The sequence below is a fragment of the Capra hircus genome, chromosome 29 (assembly GCF_001704415.2).
Source record: "Capra hircus breed San Clemente chromosome 29, ASM170441v1, whole genome shotgun sequence".
Taxonomy (NCBI): domain Eukaryota; kingdom Metazoa; phylum Chordata; class Mammalia; order Artiodactyla; family Bovidae; genus Capra; species Capra hircus.
The window spans coordinates 27,102,963-27,126,374 of NC_030836.1; the positions used below are offsets into that span (position 1 = coordinate 27,102,963).

The 23,412-nt window shown below is 38.0% G+C and overlaps 1 protein-coding gene across 1 annotated transcript; it reads right to left on the reverse strand.

Moving 5' to 3' along the window:
* Positions 21,115 to 22,062, reverse strand: LOC102178043 (olfactory receptor 8B4). The gene has a single exon (XM_005699567.2). It carries the CDS (start codon positions 22,048 to 22,050, stop codon positions 21,118 to 21,120), a length of 933 nt encoding a protein of 310 aa, XP_005699624.2. The 5' UTR covers positions 22,051 to 22,062; the 3' UTR covers positions 21,115 to 21,117.

Below are 23,412 nucleotides of genomic sequence, written 5' to 3' on the forward strand. Positions count from 1 at the left end.
CTAAGGAAGAATGTTATCTATCAAAATGAATATAGATGAACCAGCAAAACACAAATCTCAGAACTTGAGACTGTGTTACAGGAAAGCATGGAGAGATGCCTCCCTCTCCAGGGTTACTAGCCTGAAAAACTCATGCTGTTTTCACTATACCTCTATTATTTAGAAAAAGAACACTAAATGAATTCACTGCTCTGATCTTTCTTGCAGTGGTGACTCTCCTAAATAATTAGTGGTAATACTCATTGATTGAGTAGTTCAGTCATTCTACAAAAAGTTTTTGAACACCTATCGTAGTAGATGCTACATGCAGGATATAATACAGAAAAAAACAGAGTTCCTTACATTCATGAACTCACACTATGGTGAGGAATTGTAGTTATGAATTATCCTGTTTCTCTAATTATATCAAACAGAAAATAGATCAAAATATGATTAAGAAAAGTCAGTCCATGAAGGAAGCAATTTGATTTCACTCAGATAAAAGTGACCTTTTTAATTTGTGATTAATATTGCTTATTTTTTAAAGGAGAGAAGATTTTGTGTTTTTCTGGTTGTTTTTTCAATATCATCTAATCCTTCCCAAGTATCATCAGAATTACAATTGTAATTAACAAATGAAAGCACCAAATAATTTATTTCATTATGAAAGTTAATGATAATGGGTGTTTGCCCTATGGAGTTCATTGTGGGATTTACTCTGACTCACAGTCTCCTAATAACCAAAGAAGAGGAAAAGTAAACTCTTAGCTAAGATCACCAAGAAAACCTGCTTGGAAGATTTTGATCTAAAGCACCTGTTTCTGAAACTTTCTCTTCTAAGTAAGATAGACAGTTAGAGGTTAAGAAAAAAACCCAATAATATTAAACTCATTTAACTGGCTTAAAGAGCACAGATGAGGGGGAAACCTTTAAGATCCAGGGCTAAGCATAGATTTTTAAGACTTGGCGTCAAAAGCAGTCTATAAAAGGAAAAACTTGCAAATTTAAACTCACCAAAATCAAATGGTTTGGCTCAGTCAAATACCCGGTTCAAAAGATAAAAAGGAAGGGAGATAGAAATAAAGTATTTGCAAGCATAAAATCTCATAAATATATCAAGATTATATATCTTTAAAAATGCTCAAAATGTAAAGAAGTAGAAAATGTGAAAAAGATATGAATAGACATTTCGCTGAAGGTGAAGAGGGTCTTAAAGATGTTGAGCATTATCAGTTCAAGTCAGTTCAGTTCAGTCACTCAGTCGTGTCCGACTCTTTGTGACCCTATGAACCGCAGCACACCAGGCTTCCCTGTCCATCACCAACTCCCAGAGTCCACCCAAACCCATGTCCATCGAGTCGGTGATGCCATCCAACCATCTCATCCTCTGTCATCCCCTTCTCCTCCTGCCCTCAATCTTTCCCAGCATCAGTGTCTTTTCAAATGAGTCAGCTCTTCGCATCAGGTGGCCAAAGTATTGAAGTTTGAGCTTCAACATCAGTCCTTCCAATGATACAATTAAAACTACAATGAAGTAGCATTGCATATTTATCGGAATAACTAAAATGAAAAACAATGACAGCACCGAATGCTGACAGTGATACAAAAAAACTACAACAATCATAAGCTCAGGGTGGGAATATAAAATGTTAAAATCACTCTGGAAAACAATTTTTTTGGTCCTTCTAAAACTGAACATGTGACTACCTAGCAGTTACAACCTTGGGGATGCACCCCAAAGCAAGGAAAACTTATCTTCACACAGAAATGTGGATGAACTATTGGTACAGGTAACAGTCGAGATGAATTTCAAGGGAATTCCACGAAGTGAAAAGAGTCAGTCTCAAAATGTTACATATTGTATTGTTCCATTTAAATGATATTAATTAAATGAAAAGTAATACAGATAGCAGACTAGTGGCTTAAGGACTAGAGTTAAAAGCTGGGAATGAAGTTTAAGGAGGAAGATAAACATAACGAATTAAGAACATCACAAGAGATCTTTGTGGTGATAAATCTGTATATTGAAATACTGAGTTATTGAACATACAAACCTACGTATGTGACAAAACTTGTATAGAACTATATACATGCACATATATGAATGAATCAAAGTAGGACTGAGAAATATGAATAAGATCAATGCACTGTGTCAGTGTCAATATCCTGGTTGTGCTGCTATATTATAGTCTTAAGGTGTTACTGTTGGGGGAAGTGGAATAGAAATTACACAGCATCCCTGTATTACTTTAATACAGGGATATGAATCTACTATTTTAAAAGTTTTAATTTTAAAGAAGATAAAAGATATAGGCTTTTATTTCAGAAATAGAAATTAAATCTTTTAAGGGAATTTTTTAAATTATATTCTCTTTGAAACTAAAATCTTAAGATATCACCCATTTAGATTAATTTTTTATTATCTTGAATTTAACTCAAGATGAATAATGATGTAATCAACACTGTAGGGCTCCCCTGGTAGCTCAGCTGATAAAGAATCTGCCCACACTGCAGGAGACCCTGGTTTGACTCCTGAGTCAGGAAAATCCCCTGGAGAATGTATAGGCTACCCACTCCAGTGTTCTTGGGGCTTCCCTGGTGGCTCAGATGGTAAAGAATCCACCTGCAATGTGGAAGACCTGTGTTTGATCCCTGGGTTTGGAAGATACTCTGGAGAAGGGAACAGCTACCCACTCCAGTATACTTGCCTGGAGAATTCCATGAACAGAGGAGCCTAGTAGACTACAGTGAGGTCACAAAGAGTCAGACATGACTTAGCAACACTGACTTCACTCAGGCAACATTGTACATACTAGAATAGTTTTCTTAAGTTTTAGTCTGTCCTTTACACATATTGTTATGGGGCATCCTATGTGCATGTTGCTCCTATCTGAATAAATTTCCCCACTAATAAAGCTACCCAAATACACCAGGGGATTCTGAAGATTCAAGATGGGCCCACTGGGAAGATGGCTGAGCACCAAAATCACAACTATTGAACAACCATTGACAGGAAAACACTTGAACCCACCAAAAAATAGCCCACATCCAAAGACAAAGGAGAAGCTGCAACAAGACAGTAGGAGGGATGCAGTCATGATAAAATGAAATCCTGTACCTTCTGGGTCCAGCAGCCCACAAAGTGGAGAACAGTTATACCACCGGAGTTTCTCACTATTGTGAAGGTACTGAAGCCCACATCAGATTTTCTCTTACAAAGCCTCATCCACCAGAGGGCAGACAGCAGAAGCAAGAATTACAATCCTTTCACTGCCAGAATGAAAACCACAATCACAGAAAGTTAATCAAAATGAGAATGCAGAGGATTATGTCCCAGATGAAGGAACAAGATAAAAACCCAGAAAAACAACTAAATGAAGTGGAGATAGGCAAACTTCCAGAAAAGAATTCAGAATAATGATAGTGACGATGATCCATGATCTCAGAAAAAGAATGGAGGCAAAGATTGAGATGATGTAAGAAATGTTTAATAAAGCCCTAGAAGAACTAAAGAGCAAAACAAACAGAGATGAACAATACAATAACTGAATTGAAAACTACACTAAAAGGAATCAATAGCAGAATAACTGAGGCAGAAGAATGGATAAGTGATCTGGAATACAGGATGCTGGAAATTATTGCAATGGAACAGAATAAAGAAAAACAATGAAAAGAACTGAAAACAACCAGAGAAACCTCTGGGAAAACACTATACGGACCAACATTCACATTATAGGAGGTCTCAGAGGTAGAAGAGAGAGAGAAAGGATCCAAGGAAATATTTGAAGTAATAGTAGCCGAAACCTTCCCTAACATGGGAAAGGAAATAGTCAGCCAAGTCCAGGAAGTGCAGAGAGTCCCAGGCAAGATAAACTCAAGGAAGAACATGTCAAGACACATAATAATCAAATCAACAAAAATTTATGACAAAGATAAAATATTAAAAGCAACAAGGGAAAAATAGCAAATAACATACAAGGGAACTCCTGACTTCTCAGGAGAAATTCTACAAGCCAGAAGGTGACAAGATATATATATTTAAAGTGATGAAAAGGAAGAACCTACGACCAAGAATACTCTATCCAGCAAAGCTCTCATTCAAATTTGATGGAGAAATCAAAAGCTTTCCAGACAAGCAAAAGTTGAGAGAATTCACCAGACGAGCTTTACAACAAATGCCAAAGGAACTTCTATAGGTAGGAAAAACAAGAGAAGGAAAAGATCTACAAAAACAAACCTAAAACAATTAAAAGAGTGGTAATAGGATCATACATATCAATAATTACCTTAAATGTAAATGGATTAAATTTACCAACCAAAAGACATAGACTGGCTGGGTTAGTACAAAAACAAGACCTGTATATGTGCTGTCTACAAGAGACCCACCTCAGACCTAGGGACATACACAGATTGAAAGTATGGGGATGGGAGAAGTTGTTCCGCACAAATGGAAATCAAAAGAAAGCTGGAATAGCAATACTCATATCAGACAAAATAGGCTTTAAAACAAAGACTGTTATAAGAGACAAAAAAAAAACACTACATAATGATCAAGGGATCAATCCAAGAGAAGACATAACAATTGTAAATATATGTGCATCTGACACAGGAGCACCTCAATATGTAAGGCAAATACTAACAACAATAATGGGACAAATTGATGGTAGCACAATAATATTGGGGGACTTTGACACCCCACTTTCATCAATGGACAGATCATCCATACGGATAACTAATAAGGAAGCACCGGACTTAAATGACCGTTTAGGTAAGTTAGACTTAATTGATACTTATAGAGCATCTCATCCAAAAGCAGCAAACTACACATTCTTAAGTGCACATGGAACATTCTCCAGGATTGACCACATATTGGGCCACAGACAAGCCTTGGTAAATTTAAGAAATTTGAAATCATATCAAACATCTTTTCCGATCACAACTCAATGAGATTAGAAATAAGCTATAAGAAAAAAAACCTATAAAAACACAAACACGTGGCAGCCAATCAATATGCTGCTAAACAACCAGTGGATCACTGAAGTAATCAAAGAAGAAATCAGAAAATACCTATCTGGGTTTTTTTGGTTGTTGTTGGAAAGTGCAATGGTCCAAAACCTATTGGTTGCAGCAAAAGCAGTTCTAAGTAGGAAGTTTATAGCAATACAATCTCATCTCAAGAAACAAGAAAAATCTCAAATAACTTAACCTTACAAATAAAACAAGAGAAAGAAGGGAAAACAAAACCTAAAGTTAGTAGAAGGAAAGAAATTATAAGGATCAGAGCAGAAATAAATGAAAGAGACAAAAAATAATTGCAAAGATCAATGAAACTAAAAGCTAGTTCTTTGAAAAGAAATCAAATTGATAAACCTTTAGCCAGACTCATCAAGAAAAAAAGGGAGAAGACACAAATCAATAAAATAAGAAATGAAAAAAGAGAAGTTACAAATGACTTCACAGAATTACAAAGGATCGTGAGACTACTACAACCAACTGTATGCCAAGTAAATGGACAATCTGGAATGAATGGACAAATTCTTAGAAAGGTACAGTCTCCCAAGACTGAACCAGGAAAAAATAGAAAATATAAACAGACCAATCACAAACACTGAAATTGAAATGGATTAAAAAGCTCCCAACAAACAAGTCCAGGACCTCATGGCTTCACAGGTGAATTCTGTCAAACATTTTGGAGAAGAGTTAATCCCTATCCTTTCAAAACTGTTCCAGAAAATTGCAGAGGAAGGAAAACTTCCGAACTCATTCTATAAGGCCACCATCACTCTGATACCAAAACCAGACACAGGCATCACACGAAAAAAGATGCAGGCCAATATCACTGATGAATATAGATGCAAAAATCCTCAGCAAAAGACCAGCAATCTGAATTCAACAATACATTAGAAAGATCATAGGTCATGATGAAATGGGATTCATCCCAGGGATGCAAGAATTCTTCCGTGTCCACAAATCAATCAGTGTGATACACCACATCAACAAATCGAAGAATCTGCTGGATATGTGAAAAGGGAAAAAAAAAAAAAATGAAAGTGGCCACTATCCAGAGCAGCAGATGAGCGTGAGGGATGGGAAGCAAGGTACCAAGGAAGTGGAATTCTGTGTCAGGGGCTGGTAACAGCCTTGGAGAATGTGGCTGTGCTCCCATAGGCTGGTCTATGAGCTCTGGTGAGCGAAGACAGCAGAGAGAAGGTTGCAGGAAGGAGTAGAGTGCTGCCAGTGAGACCACTGGTTCCTGAGCACAGCAAGACCTTTCCAGAGACTCCCTGAAGCTCTTGTGGAAATTTCACAGGAGCTGAGTTCCAGCATTAGCTAGTGGAAGTACAAGTAGGTGAAAAAGATCTCTTTTAATGAATCATTATTAGTTTTGCAATCTTAGAATTAGAGGTTGTCTAGTACAACTGGCCCCATTCATGGTAAAATACCTATTAAGACATTTCTGGCAATGGTCATTCAGCTTCTTCCCAGTTATTTCTAGTCACAATCACTTGGAAAAAGAACCAATCAGATTATAAATATCAAGAATTTGACAAAATCCCAGACTCTATTAAATGAGTGCAAACCACCTGCAAAACCCACAAACCCTTTAAAATGTTGCAAAGCAGTAAAACAATAATTACTTTTAATTCACAGAATATTAAGTTCCAATAGGAAGAAGGATTCTAATAAAAAAAATTCATAACACTCTTCTTGCCCTCTAGAAATAAATTAACTTGGAGAGGAGACAGATATACCGAGCACATTGCTGTTAGAGGACCAATATGTACAGGATTTTTATGGCAAAACCACTACAGTATTGTAAAGTAATTAGCCTTTAATTAAAATAAATAAATTTATATTAAGATATTAAAAAATATTTATATTTGTTTTACAAAAAGTTGTGTAAGTTTTAATTACGATTGTCATAAATTTCTTAGTGTGGTTTTTAAATATAAAAAAAGAAAAAGCCAAATCAATGCAAGAATGGAAACACAACTCACAAGAAAATCTTTTAAACACTGAGCCAAGTAGTTCATTTAAGCAACCACCAGGTTGTGCTGGTGACTCAGTGAAGTTGTTTTTTAAAAAAGTAAATTTTGCTTAAAATTTATATTCTGCATCTTCTTAGGCCCTGGATGTATAACCAGAGATTTTACATAACTTCTTATATAAAATGTTTAGTTCATTATTAAAACAAAAACTTTTTTAAATGATGTTTTTAAAGAAAATTTAAAAATTAAATTAAGCAGGTTGAATATATTCAATTTGCAAAACTTACTGGACACTTACTATGTTGTGTAAGATATGAGTGAGACATGATAATCACAATGTAAATAAAATACACAAATATTAACTAATTATTCCAGTGTAATAAATACCTAGAATAATCTAAGCTCCAAATATTTTTTGTTTTCTTTTGTTTACTGCTCTATCACTAATACCTGGAATATAGTAGGAGTACAGTAAAGTATAGGAGTACTTTATATATAAAGTATCATGAACATAAAACTAGTTTTAAATGTTCAGCAGTATAACTTATGTTCTGTAAAGCAGTATGTGTAAACCATTTGATAAAAAATTAAATTTTACAAATCCCAATTTCACTGATATATACCTCTTAGTGAAAGTGTTTGTCGCTTAGACATTTCTGATTCTTTGAGACTCCGTGGACTGTAGCCCTCCAGGCTCCACTGTCCACAGAATTCTCCAGGCAAGATTATTGGAATGGGTTGCTATTCCCTTCTCTAGGGGATCTGCCCGACACAGGGATCAGACCTGGGCCTCTTGCACAGCAGGCAGATGATTTACCATCTGAGCTACAGGGAAGCCTGTAAGGAGTAACCTTATTTGCCATTTTTTAGTAGAAATGGTGTCAAGAGGCTAAATTCTGTCTTTTGTGTATTCTTACCAGAATATATCACTAAATTGTATTATGACATTATTTGTACATATTTTACTTTCAATATTCAAAATCATGTGACAACAATTTTTTTTTTTACTATACACAATGTCCCTGAAGATTCTGATGTATTACCAGAATGAGGTTGACCCATCCTCCAAGAGAGTTATTGTTGAAAACAAAGCAAGGTTAAATGTTCTCTTGTAGCTGACTTTTTTCATCCAGCCCTGGAGACGAACTTTTTAAGAACATGTACAAGTTTCTACTTTGGAATCTAAACCAACAAAAACTATATTTGGGGTACCAACACTGAGTCTATGCTCTCTTTCATGCTGACTTAGAACCATTTCTCCAGATTGTTCACTCTGTTCCTCTCATATTTCTCTATTTTTTTACATTCTTTTCTAGAAGGCAATGTGTATTGGTGCAGAAAAGCACAGGAGTTGGAGCCAAGTAAAGTGGAGTTAAAAATGGGATCTGCTACATTCTGGTGACCTTCAAGCAGATTCTTAACTCTGAAATTCAGTTTACTCATGCGTTTTAGCCAGGAGAATACACATTATTTCTACCTTTGTAAAAGATAAAAACAAGTCAAAGTTGCATGGAAAAGTATTCAGTTCACTGCTAGGAAGTTTCTCTCCCACATTTCTTTCATTTTCCAAAGAGGAATAAAAGATCTTAATTTGCACCAGGGAGCTGTTTTGCCCAATTAAGAAAACAAAGAAACTTCATGCTGTAGATAGCTCTTTGGTCCTTGAACAATATACTATGATTTTTGCTTTTAAAATTATGGAACCCAGGCTATATGTCTAGAACTTGGAAAAAGAAAATAAAAAGAGTTATAAATTCAAATCAATAAGACAGTGAAATGTTGCATTTTACCTAATACAGCATGAGATTCTCAGGGCCAGGAAAGAAATTTGACATATGAAATTCTACGTGAATTTAGTCCAAAGAGGGCAAACAGTTTGATGAACACTATATATATGTATAGCTAGAAATAAATATAAGTGGAATACACTCAATAGGGTTCTTAGTCCTAGCTGAGAGAGAGACAGAGAGAGGTCCAAACTTCAGATTGCCTCTGTCAAGACCTATTTTTTTAGGTGATTTTAGTCAACATTATATGATGATGATTTTTTAATAGTATCTTCTCAGCATCTACAGAGTTGATCTTAAGAGTTTTCTCTTTAGTTCTATTAACAAATATTAGTAGATTTCCTAATACTGAACCATCCATGTACCCATGTGAAAAACTCTGCTTAGATGTGATGAACCTCTGTTTTTTCTCTTGTTGAAATAACTGCCGATATTTTATTTGGGATTTTTGTAATCATATTCAAAAATGAAGTTGGTCCTTTTTTGTATGCAATTTTGTAGACTTTGGCATTGGTGTTATACTTATAAAAATAATTTTGAAGTGTTTCTTCTCTTTTTAGGCTTTAGATTAGTTTATATAGTATTGGAATTATTTGTTCTTTGGTGAATTCTCCTGTGAAACCACTTGTGAGTGGTAACTTTTGTAACATAACTCTTGACAAGTTTATTTTATGGAATTGGACTTGTCAGGTTTCCTATGTGTTCCAGCATTATTTTCTTAGAAAATGCACTATTTATCCAAGCCTTTAAATCCATTTGAATAGAACAAATCAAAATAGTTGGGATTTTTTTATTTCCTCTATTTCTATTTCTCCAGCATTTCTTAAATTTAGTATTTACCCTCCTTTTTTTCTGAATTTAGAATAAATAGTAGTAAAAGATGTAGCAATTTTGCAAAGAAAAGCTATTTATTGATTGATTCATTTTCTATTAATAATTCAATATTTTAAACTATTTTCCTACCCTCTATTTTTATTAATTTTATGATTTTTTCCTGATTAAGTGCTTAGTTTATTTTCATTGTTCCATTTATTATACAGTGTTTAAAGTTACATGTTATATTCCTGTTTTAGCAGTACACATATCCCATGAGTTGTGAAATGTTGCAAAGTTTCACATCCACTTTCTAAATGTTTTGTCATTTTGCATTTTTCTCTTACCTATAAGCAACTTTAAAAATAGCTTTTAATATTCAAACAATACAGAACTTTTGTTTTCTTAATTACTTAAGTAATTAAGTTTAATTACACAGTTGGAGAAGGAAATGGTAACCCACTCCAGTATTCTTGCCTGGAGGGAGAATCCCCTGGACGGAGGAACCTCGTAGGCTACAGTTGATGGGGTCGCAAAAAGTCGGACACAACTGAGAGACTTCACTTCACTAGAGGACATTATCTAGACTCTCTCTGACACATAACATTTATTGAGGTTTGCTTTTGTGACCAAATACCTATTCATTTATGTGGCTGTCTTGACTGCTTAGTAAGAAGGTGTGGTTCTAGTTTCTCGAAACAGAACTACACATATACATGTACACATACACATGTTTTATATATTTATCATGTAAAATTTTTTCGTTTTTCAGTAAATTTGTTTTATCATGAACTGAGAAAGGTAACTTAAAGCTTCCCTCCGTTAGTGTGTTTATTTCTTCTTACCAGTCCTGCTGTTTCTTTATTTAGGACATAGAGAGTCACAACTCTCACATATACATTGTAAACTTTACCCTTAACATTATTAAGGGTGCTTACTAGTTTTGACCTGACTTCCATTCGAACTGATACCCAAACTACTTGTTCATTTGTTTGCATTTACTTATATGTTTGGCCACTGTTTTATTTTCCATCTTTCTGAATCACTTGGTTTTAGTTAGGTTTTTGTATGTAACATGGATTTGTATTTTACTTTATGATCCAGCCTAATACTTTTTTAACTAATAAAGAGGTTAGGACATTTATATTTATGTATATATATTTGCTCTAGTTCTGTCCTAATATTTTATGTTATGATATCTCATTTCTTATTTACATTAAGTAACTATATAATTTGCCTTTCTTCTTCCTTATGTGTATGAAATTTTGATACTTAGAAAAGCTTGTATTTTTTTGTGATGGTACATGCTTTTATAATAACTATAAAATTCCCTTACTGTATCTATTAACTCCCCATTATAATTAATGATGCAACTTAATACATTTCCTCTTCTTTTCCCCTCTGCTCCTTTTTCTCCACCACCAAGTTTTAGCCAAATATAAATACTCTTTAATGTCTGTTTTACACTATTAAATATATTTATTCTTTACTGATTGTCAGCTTGTTAATTACTCTTGTCCTGCCTCCAAGGAGATGTCAGATTGTTCTAATTAGGGATATGTTCTAATTAGGATTCTCAGTTTTCAGAAAGTAGTATCAATCAAACCCTCCTTAGCTTATTTATTAATTAGGGCATACAGTTGTACATTTTAATGGGAAAAAAAGACAGTTTCCAGTCCTAATGATTCCATTTAAGTGAAATCTTGAATTCTCCACCTGTAATGTAGTGAGAATTAAGTGGATATATGTTGAACCCGTAACTGTTTGGATGAATCTTAAAAGGTAAGCAAGTCGCCTTGCTTTTCTGTGAAATTACAGATTTCCTGGCCTAATTTTTCTTGTCCTATTTCCCTGTGCTGTGCTTGGTCGCTCAGTCGTGTCTGACTCTTTGCAACCCCATGGACTGTAGCCTGCCAGGCTTCTCTGTCCATGGGATTTTCCAGGCAAGAATACTGGAGTGGGTAGCCTATCTCTCCTCCAGGGCATCTTCCCAACCCAGGAATCAAACCAGGGGTCTCCTGCATTGCAGGTGGATTCTTTACCAGCTGAGCTACCAGGGAAACTGGTCATATTTCCCTATTAGCTGTCAGTGAGTCCCTCTGACCATGCCCCTATTTGAGTTGCATTTTCATGTACTCTCAGTAACTTTGATCTTAGTAGGTTTTGAATGGCAGCAGGATATTTACTACCCAAATATACCATGTTGGTATTAAGGATTATTTTAAACTGAAGACTATTGAGAAAAAGTATTTATAAAAAAATCTCTCCCTCTTGACCTAAAATCAGGACATAAATGTGTAAATGTGTTCCTTTCCCTTCTTTCCCAGAAGAGACAGAAATTAATCACTGGAGAAAACTCTAAACTCTTCTAAGCCCAAAGACCTCACCAGCAGAACCTACATTAAAAACATTACTCAATAGACCTTGTCTTCCATTAGTTTTCCTCATATATTTATCAATACCTTCCCACAGTTTGCCACCCCAGAAGCTCAAAGCCTGTTTCTGTTATCTTGTAACTTCTCAACATATTTATTGTTCTTTGTTAAAATACTGTTTAAGCCCAAGTTCTAACCACTCCTTGGAGTTAGTTACTCACCCTCAAGTACCCCTGTGTGTGTGCCCAGCACACATGTTAATTCATTTCTGTTCATTTTTCTCTTGTTAATCTCTCTTTCACCATTCTAATTTTAGTGCGCTAGTCAATGAACCTGAGATGGACAGAAGAAAGTTTCTATTCCTCCCCTACAGTTTCTAATAACCATGCAAGTCAAGAGGGAGTGTCTCCGAGCATAAGAAAATAAGGGCTTCAGTTACCAGAAGTCCCTTTATACTAAAAGCACAAAGGTAATCACAATTTAAGAGATTAGCAATATTAATAACTCCATCTCTTCCCGTATGAAATCTTACTATTGAGGCCAAGTACAAGGAGACAGAGGAAGATCAAAATACCATTACATCTTTATTAATAGCAAAACTGATTAAGGAAATCAGTGTCAGGACTTGCACCTGCATCTCAGAACCTGGACCCTAGCTTCACCCAGTAAGGGACAGGAGGAGAAGGTGGAAATGAAATATCACAGATCTGGCTTGTACTTTCTAAGTGTTTGCCTTAATTAATACAAACAAGACAGTGATGAAGAGATACTGGGTACTGTTCCTCAATGACCAACTCATCAGTCTTTTTCAGTCTCATCTATCAAGTTAATCTGTCATTTTCTCATAGAGTGAGCTAATTAAGGAAGCAATAATAGGAATAGAAAGTGCTCACTTCTGACTGCTATCTCCTGGCAGGTGGTAGAGATTGCTGACTGCCTACCCAGTAGCCATTTACTCTCTTCAGTTCAGTTCAGTTCAGTTGTTCAGCCGTGTCTGACTCTTTGCGACCCCATGAATCGCAGCACACCAGGCCTCCCTGTCCATCACCAACTCCCGGAGTTCACTCAGACTCACGTCCATCGAGTTGGTGATGCCATCCAGCCATCTCATCTTCTGTCGTCCCCTTCTCCTCCTGCCCCCATTCCCTCCCATCATCAGAGTCTTTTCCAATGAGTCAATTCTTCGCATGAGGTGGCCAAAGTACTGGAGTTTCAGCTTTAGCATCATTCCTTCCAAAGAAATCCAAGGACTGATCTCCTTCAGAATGGACTGGTTGGATCTCCTTGCAGTCCAAGGGACTCTCAAGAGTCTTCTCCAACACCACAGTTCAAAACCATCAATTCTTTGGTGCTCAGCCTTCTTCACAGTCCAACTCTCACATCCATACATGACCACAGGAAAAACCATAGCCTTGACTAGACAGAACTTTGTTGGCAAAGTAATGTCTCTGCTTTTCAACATGCTAGGTTGGTCATAACTTTTCTTCCAAGGAGTAAGCGTCTTTTAATTTCATGGCTGCAGTCACCATCTGCAGTGATTTGGGAGCCCAAAAAAATAAAGTCTGACACTGTTTCCACTGTTTCCCCATCTATTTGCCATGAAGTGATGGGACCAGATGCCATGATCTTCGTTTTCGGAATGTTGAGCTTTAAGCCAACTTTTTCACTCTCCACTTTCACTTTCATCAAGAGGCTTTTTAGTTCCTCTTCACTTTCTGCCATAAGGGTGGTGTCATCTGCATATCTGAGATTATTGATATTTCTCCCGGCAATCTTGACTCCAGCTTGTGCTTCTTCCAGCCCGGCATTTCTCATGATGTACTCTGCATATAAGTTAAATAAGCAGAGACTAATAACAAAATCCCAATTTTTTCCCCTGGGTGGCAATTTTCTGAATTGAATGCCAAGTTTCCCAGTTTACCATGTAAGTAGGTGTGGTTTGTGAGATGTCAGTAAAAACACCCTTTGCCCTCCTTTGCCCCTTTGTCTTCTTGCTGCTTGGGCTGTGGACAAAACCATATGAGGCTAGCAGCCATGTGGAAACCTTGATGCATCCACTAGAATGAAGCTACTACTGAGAAGAGAAGAAAGAGACACTAAGTCCTTGAGGACTCACTCCACCATATCTGTGCTGGACTGCCTACCTCGAGATGCCTTTCATGTTAGGGAGAAATAAACCCTCATATGCTTAAACCGCTGCAGTCAGACTTATGTTATCAGTAGCTGAAGCAGTGAGTAAATGATAGATTTCATTTACGGCCATATGAGGGGAGAGAGGGCAATGTTTATCTAATACATGGGCTGGGGCTTAGCACTATCCTGTTATCACTGCCCCACAGAGTCGAGCAGTGCCTTTCATTCCCAACCTCCACCTGAAAGTTCTTCCTAGACTTGACGTCTGTCGCTCACTTCTGTATTTTCCTACTTATTTGGAATGTAGGAGAATGTGTAGATCTAAAGAACAGTTTATTCTTCTCTGTTCTCCAAAACTGTCACTACCTAATCATTACCTAATTCTGTTTGGTATCTGACAATACTTTTATATTTCCAACTACAATTAATTATAGGTTATAAACATAGATCTAAACCAGAGTTACGGATTTAGGGTCAAGCATGTGGTTGTTGGAACCGTGGGAGCTGGAGAGATGTCCAAGGAAGAACACAAAAAAGTAGACCAAAGAGTGAACCCAGAGGAATCCTGACTTTAATCATGTTTCCTAAAGAGAAAGTTTTACTTGCTGAAAGTCAAGTTGTCATGATGTCATGAGGTGACAGAATTTTGGTATTGTGGCAGAGGGACATCCTTTAGGACACCTATCAGAGCAGCAAATCACATTTTTCACTTACTGTTATGTGCTAGTCCCCAAGCTTGCTCCTATTTGTTGACCATATAAGAACCAACAGTTCCTCATCACCAGCCTAAAAGGGTATGCAAGATGACCGATCCTTAGTTTGTGAGAGAGGTGAAGATCTTCATAATTTATAAAATGTTGTCTTTTCTGGGGGAGCAATAAATGGCTCCTACTGGCTGTTACAGAAACCAGGAAAAGTGCCTCTGAGTTTTTTGCCATTTCAGATTTTCAGTGACAAAAGAATCCAAGCCAGTGTCTCATTAAGTACTTATACCTTCACCTCCAGTCACCTCAGTGCAAATATGGGATACATGTAAAGAAAATTATTCTTAGGCTTTAATGAACTTATCTCCTAAATATCCCTTTCCACTCACATCCTTATGGTTCTGATATATTCCTTATTTCCACTCATTTATGCCAATGGTAATTTTTTCTTTAATGTGTATCAAATTATATTTATTCTTATCCTTCCTTATTCTTGACTCTTACTAATATATCCCCAGGTCTCCACATGCCTAGATGTAGACAGTCCTCAGCTAAGTCCAAAAGACTTAGTCAAAAGTCAGTCCAGAGTATTAACACAACTTCAGTGAGTTAATATATGTTGTTGCCATTCAGTCACTAAGTCGTGTTCAACTCTTTACCACCCCGTGGACTAAAGTGCTCTAGGCTTCTCTTTCCTCCACTATCTCCCACAGTTTGTTCAAATTCATGTCCATTGATTCGGTGATGATATATAACCATCTTATCCTCTGCCACCACCTTCTCCTTTTGCCTTCAATCTCTCCTAGCATCAGGATATTTTCCAATTACTCAGCTCTTCAAATCAGTTGGCCAAAGAATTGGAGCTTCAGCGATCATCCTTCCAATGAATATTTAGGTTTATTTCTGTCAGGACTGACTGTCTTGATCTCCTCACAGTCCAAAGAATAGCAATATCAAAGAATGTTCAAACTACTGTACAACTGTGTGCATTTCACATGATAGCAAAGTTATCCTCAAAATCATTCAAGCTAGGCTTGAGTAGTACATGAACCAAGAACTTTCAGATGTAAAATTTGGGTTGAGAAAAGGCAGAGGAAGCAGAGATCAAATTGCCAATATCTGTTGGGTCATAGAGAAAGGAGTTCCAGAAAAACATCTTTTTCTGCTTCATTGACTCTGTTTAAGCCTTTGACTGTGTGGATCACAACAAACTATGGAAAATTCTTAAAAGATGGGAGTACCAGACAACCTTACCTGTCTCCTGAGAAACCTGTATGCAGAACAAGAAGCAATGGTTAGAACCAAACATGGAACTGGCTCAAAATTGGAAAAGGAGTACATCAAGGCTGTACATTGTCACCACTTATTTAACATATATGCAGAGTACATCATGTGAAATGCTGGGCTGGATGAAGCTCAAGCTGGAATCAAGATTGCCTGAAGAAATATCAACAATCTCAGATATGCAGATGATACCATCCTGTTGGCAGAAAGTAAACAGGAACTAAAAAATATCTCTTGATAAGGGTGAAAGAAGAGAATGAAAAAGCTGGCTTGAAACTCATCATTCAAAAAACTAAGATCATGGTATCTGATCCCATCACTCCATGGCAAATAGAAGAGGAAAAATTGGAGCCAGTGACAGACGTTATTTTCTTGGGCTCCAAAATAACTGAAATGGTGACTGCAGCCATGAAATTAAAAGACTTTTGCTCCTTGGAAGGAAAGCTATGACAAATCTAGACAGCATATTAAAGAGAAATCACTTTGCCGACAAAATATCTGTATAGTCAAAGCTGTGGTTTCTCCAGTAGTAATATGTGTGAGGACTTTCCTGGTGGTTCAGATGGTAAAGAATCTGCCTGCAATGCTGGAGAATCTTCCAGCAATGCAGGAGACAAGTGTTCGATCTCTGGGTTGGGAAGATCCACTGGAAGAGGGCATGGTAATCCACTCCAGTATTCCTGTCCTGGAGAATCCCCATGGACTTAAGATCCTGGTGGGCTACAGTCCATGGAGTCCCAGAGAGTTGGACATGACTGAGCTACTAGTTTAGTTCAGTTCAGTTGCTCAGTTACGTCTGACTCTTTGTGACAACATGGACTACAACACACTAGGCTTAACTGTCCATGGCCAACTGCCAGAGCTTGCTCAAACTCGTCCATTGAGTCAGTAATGCTATCCAACTATCTCATCCTCTGTTGTCCCCTTATCCCCCTGCCTTCAATGTTTCCCAGCATCAGGGTCTTTTCAAATAAGTCAGTTCTTTGCATCAGGTGGCCAAAGTATTGGAGTTTCAGCTTCAACATCAGGCCTTCCAATGAATATTCAGGACTGATTTCCTTTAGGATGGACTGGTTGGATCTCCTTGCAGTCCAGGGACTCTCAAGAGTCTTCTCCAACACCACAGTTCAAAAGCATCAATTATTCGGCACTCAGCCTTCTTCACAGTCCAAGTCTCACATCCATACATGACTACTGGAAAAACCATATCTTTGACTAGATGGACCTTTGTTGGCAAAGCAATGTCTTTGCTTCTTAAAGCTGTCTAGGTTGGTCATAGCTTTTCTTCCAAGGAGCAAGAGTCTTTTAATTTCATGGCTGCAGTCACCATCTACAGTGATTTTGGAGCCCCCCAAAAATAAAGTCTGTCACTGTTTTCACTTTCCCCATCTATTTGCCATAAAGTGATGGGACCAGATAACATGATCTTAATTTTCTGAATGTTGAGTTTTAAGCCAACTTTTTCACTCTCCTCTTTCACTTTCATCAAGAGGCTTTTTAGTTGTTCTGCACTTTCTGTCATAAGGGTGGTGTCATCTGCCTAACTGATGTTACTGATATTTCTCCCTGCAATCTTGATTCCAGCTTGTGTTTCCTCCAACCCAGCATTTTGCATGATGTACTCTGCATAGAAGTTAAATAAGAAACATGACAATATACAGCCTTGATGTACTCCTTTCCCAATTTTGAACTAGTCTGTTGTTCCATGTCCAGTTCTAACTATTGCTTCTTGTTCTGCATGCAGATTTCTCAGGAAGCAGGTCAGGTGGTCTGGTATTCCCATCTCTTGAAGAATTTTCCAGTTTGTTGTGATCCACACAGTCAAAAGCTTTGGCGTAATCAGTAAAGCAGAAGTAGATGTTTTTCTGGAACTCTCTTGCTTTTTCAATGATTCAGTGGATGTTAGCAATTTGATCTCTTGTTCCTCTGCCTTTTCTAAATCTAGCTTGAACATCTGGAAGTTCACAGTTCACATCCTATTGAAGTCTGGCTTGGAAAATTTTGAGCATTCCTTTGCTAGCGTGTGAAATGAGTGCAAATGTGTGGTAGTGTGAACATTCTTTGGCATTGCCTTTCTTTGGAACTGGAATGAAGACTGACCTTTTCTAGTCCTGTGGCCACTGCTGAGTTTTCCAAATTTGCTGACATATTGAGTGCAGCACTTTCACAGCATCATCTTTTAGGATTTGAAATAGCTCAACTGGAACTCCATCACCTCCACTAGCTTTGTTTGTAGTGATGCTTCCTAAGGCCCACTTGACTTCACATCCCAGGATGTCTGGCTCTAGGTGAGTGATCACACCGTTGTGGTTATTTGGGACATGAAGATCTTTTTTGTACAGTTCTTCTGTGTGTTCTTGCCACATTTTCTTAATATCTTCTGCTTCTGTTAGGACCATACCATTTTGTCCTTTGTTGTGTCCATCTTTGCATGAAATGTTCCCTTGGTATCTCTAATTTTCCTGAAGAGATCTCTAGTCTTTCCCACTATTGTTTTCCTCTATTTCTTTGCATTGATCACTGAGGAAGGCTTTCTTATCTCTCCTTGCTATTCTTTGGAACTCTGCATTCAAATGGATATATCTTTCATTTTCTCCTTTGCCTTTAGCTTCTCTTCTTTTCTCAGCTATTTGTAAGGCCTCCTCAAACAACCATTTTGCCTTTTTGCATTGCTTTTCTTGGGGATGGTCTTGATCACTGCCTCCTGTACAATGTCACAAACCTCCGTCCATAGTTCTTCAGGCACTCTGTCAGATCTAACCCCTTGAATCTATTTGTCTCTTCCAGTGCATAATGGTAAGGGATTTGATTTAGGTCATACCTAAATGGTCTTATGGTTTTCCCTACTTTCTTCAATTTAAGTCTGATAATTGCAGTAAGGAGTTCATGACATGAGCTGCAGTCAGCTCCCAGTCTTGTTCTTGCTGACTGTATACAGCTTCTCCATCTTTGGCTGCAGAGAATATAATCAATCTGATTTTGGTATTGACCATCTGGTGATGTCCATGTACACAATATGCGTAAAGCACCTTAAACAGTGCCCAGACATGGAGAAAATAAGTTTGTTTTCACATTTCCTCCTTAGTTTCATACTGCAGGTGCTTCTCTTTGCTGTTCTCAGCTCCATCTCAGAGCCTTGCTTCTGCCCATGACCTGGAACACTTGAGCTACCTTTCTTCTTAGTATGATGCTGCCACTGTAACAGGTGTCAGCAGAGAGGTAAATGTGAGGAAGGTCTTATTTCTTTGTTTACTCATTTCTCATGCTGCTATACACTGTGCAACTATCCAGTTTTATGGATGAGTTGGAAAATTATGAGCAAAGCAAAATATATAGATTGAGTACTTTATGTGACACTCCCCACTTCCAAAAGTATTAAGTGCTCTTTGCAGATAGTTTCCTCATGAACACCCCCAAGTTCCACACTACACAGAGAGGATCCCATTCTTCTGACCCCGCCACAAGTCTTGGTCCTCCAGCTTCCCCATGTGGGTTAGTCTGACCCTAAGTTCAGCTTCATTCCAACACTTTATGAGGGTGTACTTCTCACAGTCTGAGCCATCCATTGTAGAATAGGAGAGTCTTCAACAGAGTAGTACAGAGCACTCTTTGGCACTCTAAACTGGGATCCCTATATTGATTCTTCTGATCCATGAACACGGTATATTTCTCCATCTATTACTGTCCTCCTTGATTTCTTTCACCAGTGTTTTATAGTTTTCTATATATAGGTCTTTAGTTTCTTTAGGTAGATATATTCCTAAGTATTTTATTCTTTTCATTGCAATGGTGAATGGAATTGTTTCCTTAATTTCTCTTTCTACTTTCTCATTATTAGTGTATAGGAATGCAAGGGATTTCTGTGTGTTGATTTTATATCCTGCAACTTTACTGTATTCATTGATTAGCTCTAGTAATTTTCTGGTGGAGTCTTTAGGGTTTTCTATGTAGAGGATCATGTCATCTGCAAACAGTGAGAGAGAAATGGTATGGAGAGGGAGGTGGGAGAGGGGTTCAGGATTGGGAACTCATGTACACCCATGGTGGATTCATGTTGATGTATGGCAAAACCAATACAGTATTGTAAAATAAAATAAAGTAAATTAAAAAAAAAACTGGGATCCCTTTCAAGTCTTCCTGCAAGTGCAAAATGTAAGTGACTCCTCTTTCTTCCTGATTCTCTAATAATTAACTGTAACACACATACACACACACACACAGTCTCAGAAGCAATAAAATCTAAATCTACTGTAAAGAAAAAAAGAATTGTCTTAAATGTTTATAATATGCACAGTACCTCCAGGGCAGGATAGAGGTTAACAGTTAACAACATGTTGTAAATCCATGGAATTTCTCTCTTATTATTTTGCTTTCAGACTTAGACCCCAGAGCCCAAGAATTTGGCCCAGTCATAAACCACCTACCCCATGGTTACTAATCCATGGCCTAAGAGTTTTGAAACTTTGAAAAGAAAGATTTAGGTTTGATTTATCTTACATTTCAGGCCATATAAACAGCTCTTAGATGAGGTTTTCTCTTATACGGACGTGGATGTATATGAAAGAGATGATTTGCATTTCTCCTAGCCAAGCAAACCTTTTCTAGAAGTTGGAAGGCTATCTTACTTATCGCCCAAGTTATAGCTACCTTTCATCTTTGGTAAGCCTATTCTCATAACTGAAGAAAAATAAATTCATTCTCCAGGATTTTTATACGACCACCTGCCCCATCTCCCAGCCAGAAAAGCTGCTTGAACAAACCCATTTAGCCTACCAAGAAAAGGGTGGAAAGCATAGAGTCTCATCTTACTCATCTCTTGGACCTAATATAGAGTCCAATAAACAATAGGCACCTAATAGACGCTAACTTGCATGCAGTGAACCAGTTGAAATAGTATAAACGTCAAAAAGAGTACAAGTAAGAAGTTTGCAATTTTTTTAAAATAGAGAGGAGACCTCACTTAAAAAAGAAAGACTAAGAGTCCTCCACATGTAGATAAAATATTCTTGAGCATGATGCTTACCAATAAGTGACTGATGCAAACAGAACCATTTCAGAAGAGAACTGTCTTCAGGGTTTTTCTGAGAGCAAGTTTAACATCCTTATTCCTCAGACTGTAGATCAAAGGGTTAAGCATGGGAACCACATTGGTGTAGAAGACTGAGGCAAATTTACCCTGGTCCTTTGATCCAGGAAAAAAGGTTGTTAAATAGGTGAATGCCCCTGACCCAAAGAACAGAGCCACAGCAACTACATGGGAGCCACACGTGCTGAAGGCTTTGGACCTGCCCTCAGCGGAAGGAATACGGAGGATACTGGAGAGAATCAGGGCATATGAGATGAAGATGCTGATACTGGATATTGTGATGACTCCTCCAACAACAATAAAAAACACCAGCTCATTGATGTGAGTCCTGGTGCAGGAGAGCTGCAGGAGGGGGAGAACTTCACACAGATAGTGGTCGACGATGTTGGAATCACAGAAGGTCAGTCTCAACATGCTTCCGGTGTGGGCCATGGCCCCAGCAAACCCTATCATATACGAACCAAGCATCATCAGCGAACAGACCTGAGGGGACATGGTGACCGTGTACAGGAGAGGATTGCAAATAGCCACAAAGCGATCATAAGCCATCGATACCAACATGTAGCACTCAGAATTGACAAAGAAACAGAAGAAGAATAGTTGTGTCATACATCCCACATAAGAAATGATATTTTCTGATATGAAATCAATTAGCATTTTGGGGGTAAACACACAGGAATAACAAAAATCTATAAAAGACAAGTTGAAGAGGAAAAAGTACATTGGAGTGTGAAGGCTAGAATTCAACGCAATTAAGGTGATCAAGCCCAAGTTGCCCACCACCGTGAACACATAGATCCCTAAGAACAGGAGGAAGAGGGGGAGCTGAAGCTCTAATAGTTCTGATAATCCCACGAGGATGAACTCAGTTACTGAGGAGCTGTTTACCAGAGCCGCCATCTTCTGGGGAGCCGTCTGTGGAAACAAGGGACAAAACGTTTCAGTTGATTATAGTCACAAGCATAGCTGATGGAAAAAAGTCTAGAAGATAAGCCAGTGCATGAATGCCCTCTTTTTCGCCTTTCTTCTCTCATCTATATGCCCTCCCCCTACCCCAGCCCTGCCAAGCTATTGACAATTTGTCTGTGACTGCATCTTAGCTCCCCTGGGCTGATCAAGAATCCAGGCTAGAGTCTGTTAGCATGGGCAGCAAGAATTCTGTCTGCACTCGGGAGATGAAGAGATGGAGCACCTGAACTTGCTGCCCAGCGGCTCTCAGAAAGACCTTTCAAGAGCCAGGAGTACAACCTGAACCTACTGTGCCTCAGACTCTGAGACAGGCTCTCCTGCCCCCACATTGTCTCATTCACACTGCCGCCCCCTCCCAACCACATAAGAGGTCCCACCTGAGAGAAAGCCAAGAGTTGTCCCCTCTCTCTACACCTCCTGCCTTCCTCCTTTTAGTCCCTTTACTGCATTTGACGCCAGAATCAGTTTCAACAGTAAAGAGGGGATCAGTATTTCTCAGACCCCTTGATTGTGAATTTAAAAGAAAACCATCAGGAAATATGGGAGTCAGACATTCACCTTCCTCCTCCCTGCCCTTCAGTCCTGGCCATTAAGTAATCTCTTTTTCCATTAGCTTAAAAGAGAAAATGGTGTTAGTGCATAAAGCAGACAACCTCACGTTTTAACTCTTCTGATTCCCCTGGTGCTGAGAATCAGAGCTTTTACAGACCCCAGTCTCCAAGGTGCTCTAGGAATAGACCAAGATTTCTGTTGGTGGATTTTCCCAGATGGTATATATCAACTTTAGGAGAAAGAGAAAGAGCAACCCTCATTTTCACCAGAACCCCAGCTGTTCATGGAGAACTTTGGACTACTTGATGATCTCAGGGATCTGATTAGATACAGTCTCAATCCCTAGGTAATTTCTCAGAGTTATGTCCCTACAGGGAAGAAATTGGACTGTCTTTGTTTACAACCCAGATGATGATGTTTACCTAGCATCTTGGGACTCAGGTGTTCACCCAAACTTCTCCTAAACTCTGAGGATTTCATGTTGTTTAGTGCTGAATTGAGGTTGGGGGGGGAGGGTTCAGATAGTCTCTCCTTTATTAAATCTTTGCACTTACACTTGACATTAAGGGAGGATGATCCCATACTTATTTTAACCACTATTTCCAAATTTGTAAAGGGAACTTTGAGAATAGGACCAAAAAATGTTAGGTCAGACTTGTAGGCAGTATGAAAAGCACCTCTGACAAAATGTTTCTAGCACCATGAGCTGCTCAGAACAGTGGAGACATCCCACCACCACCA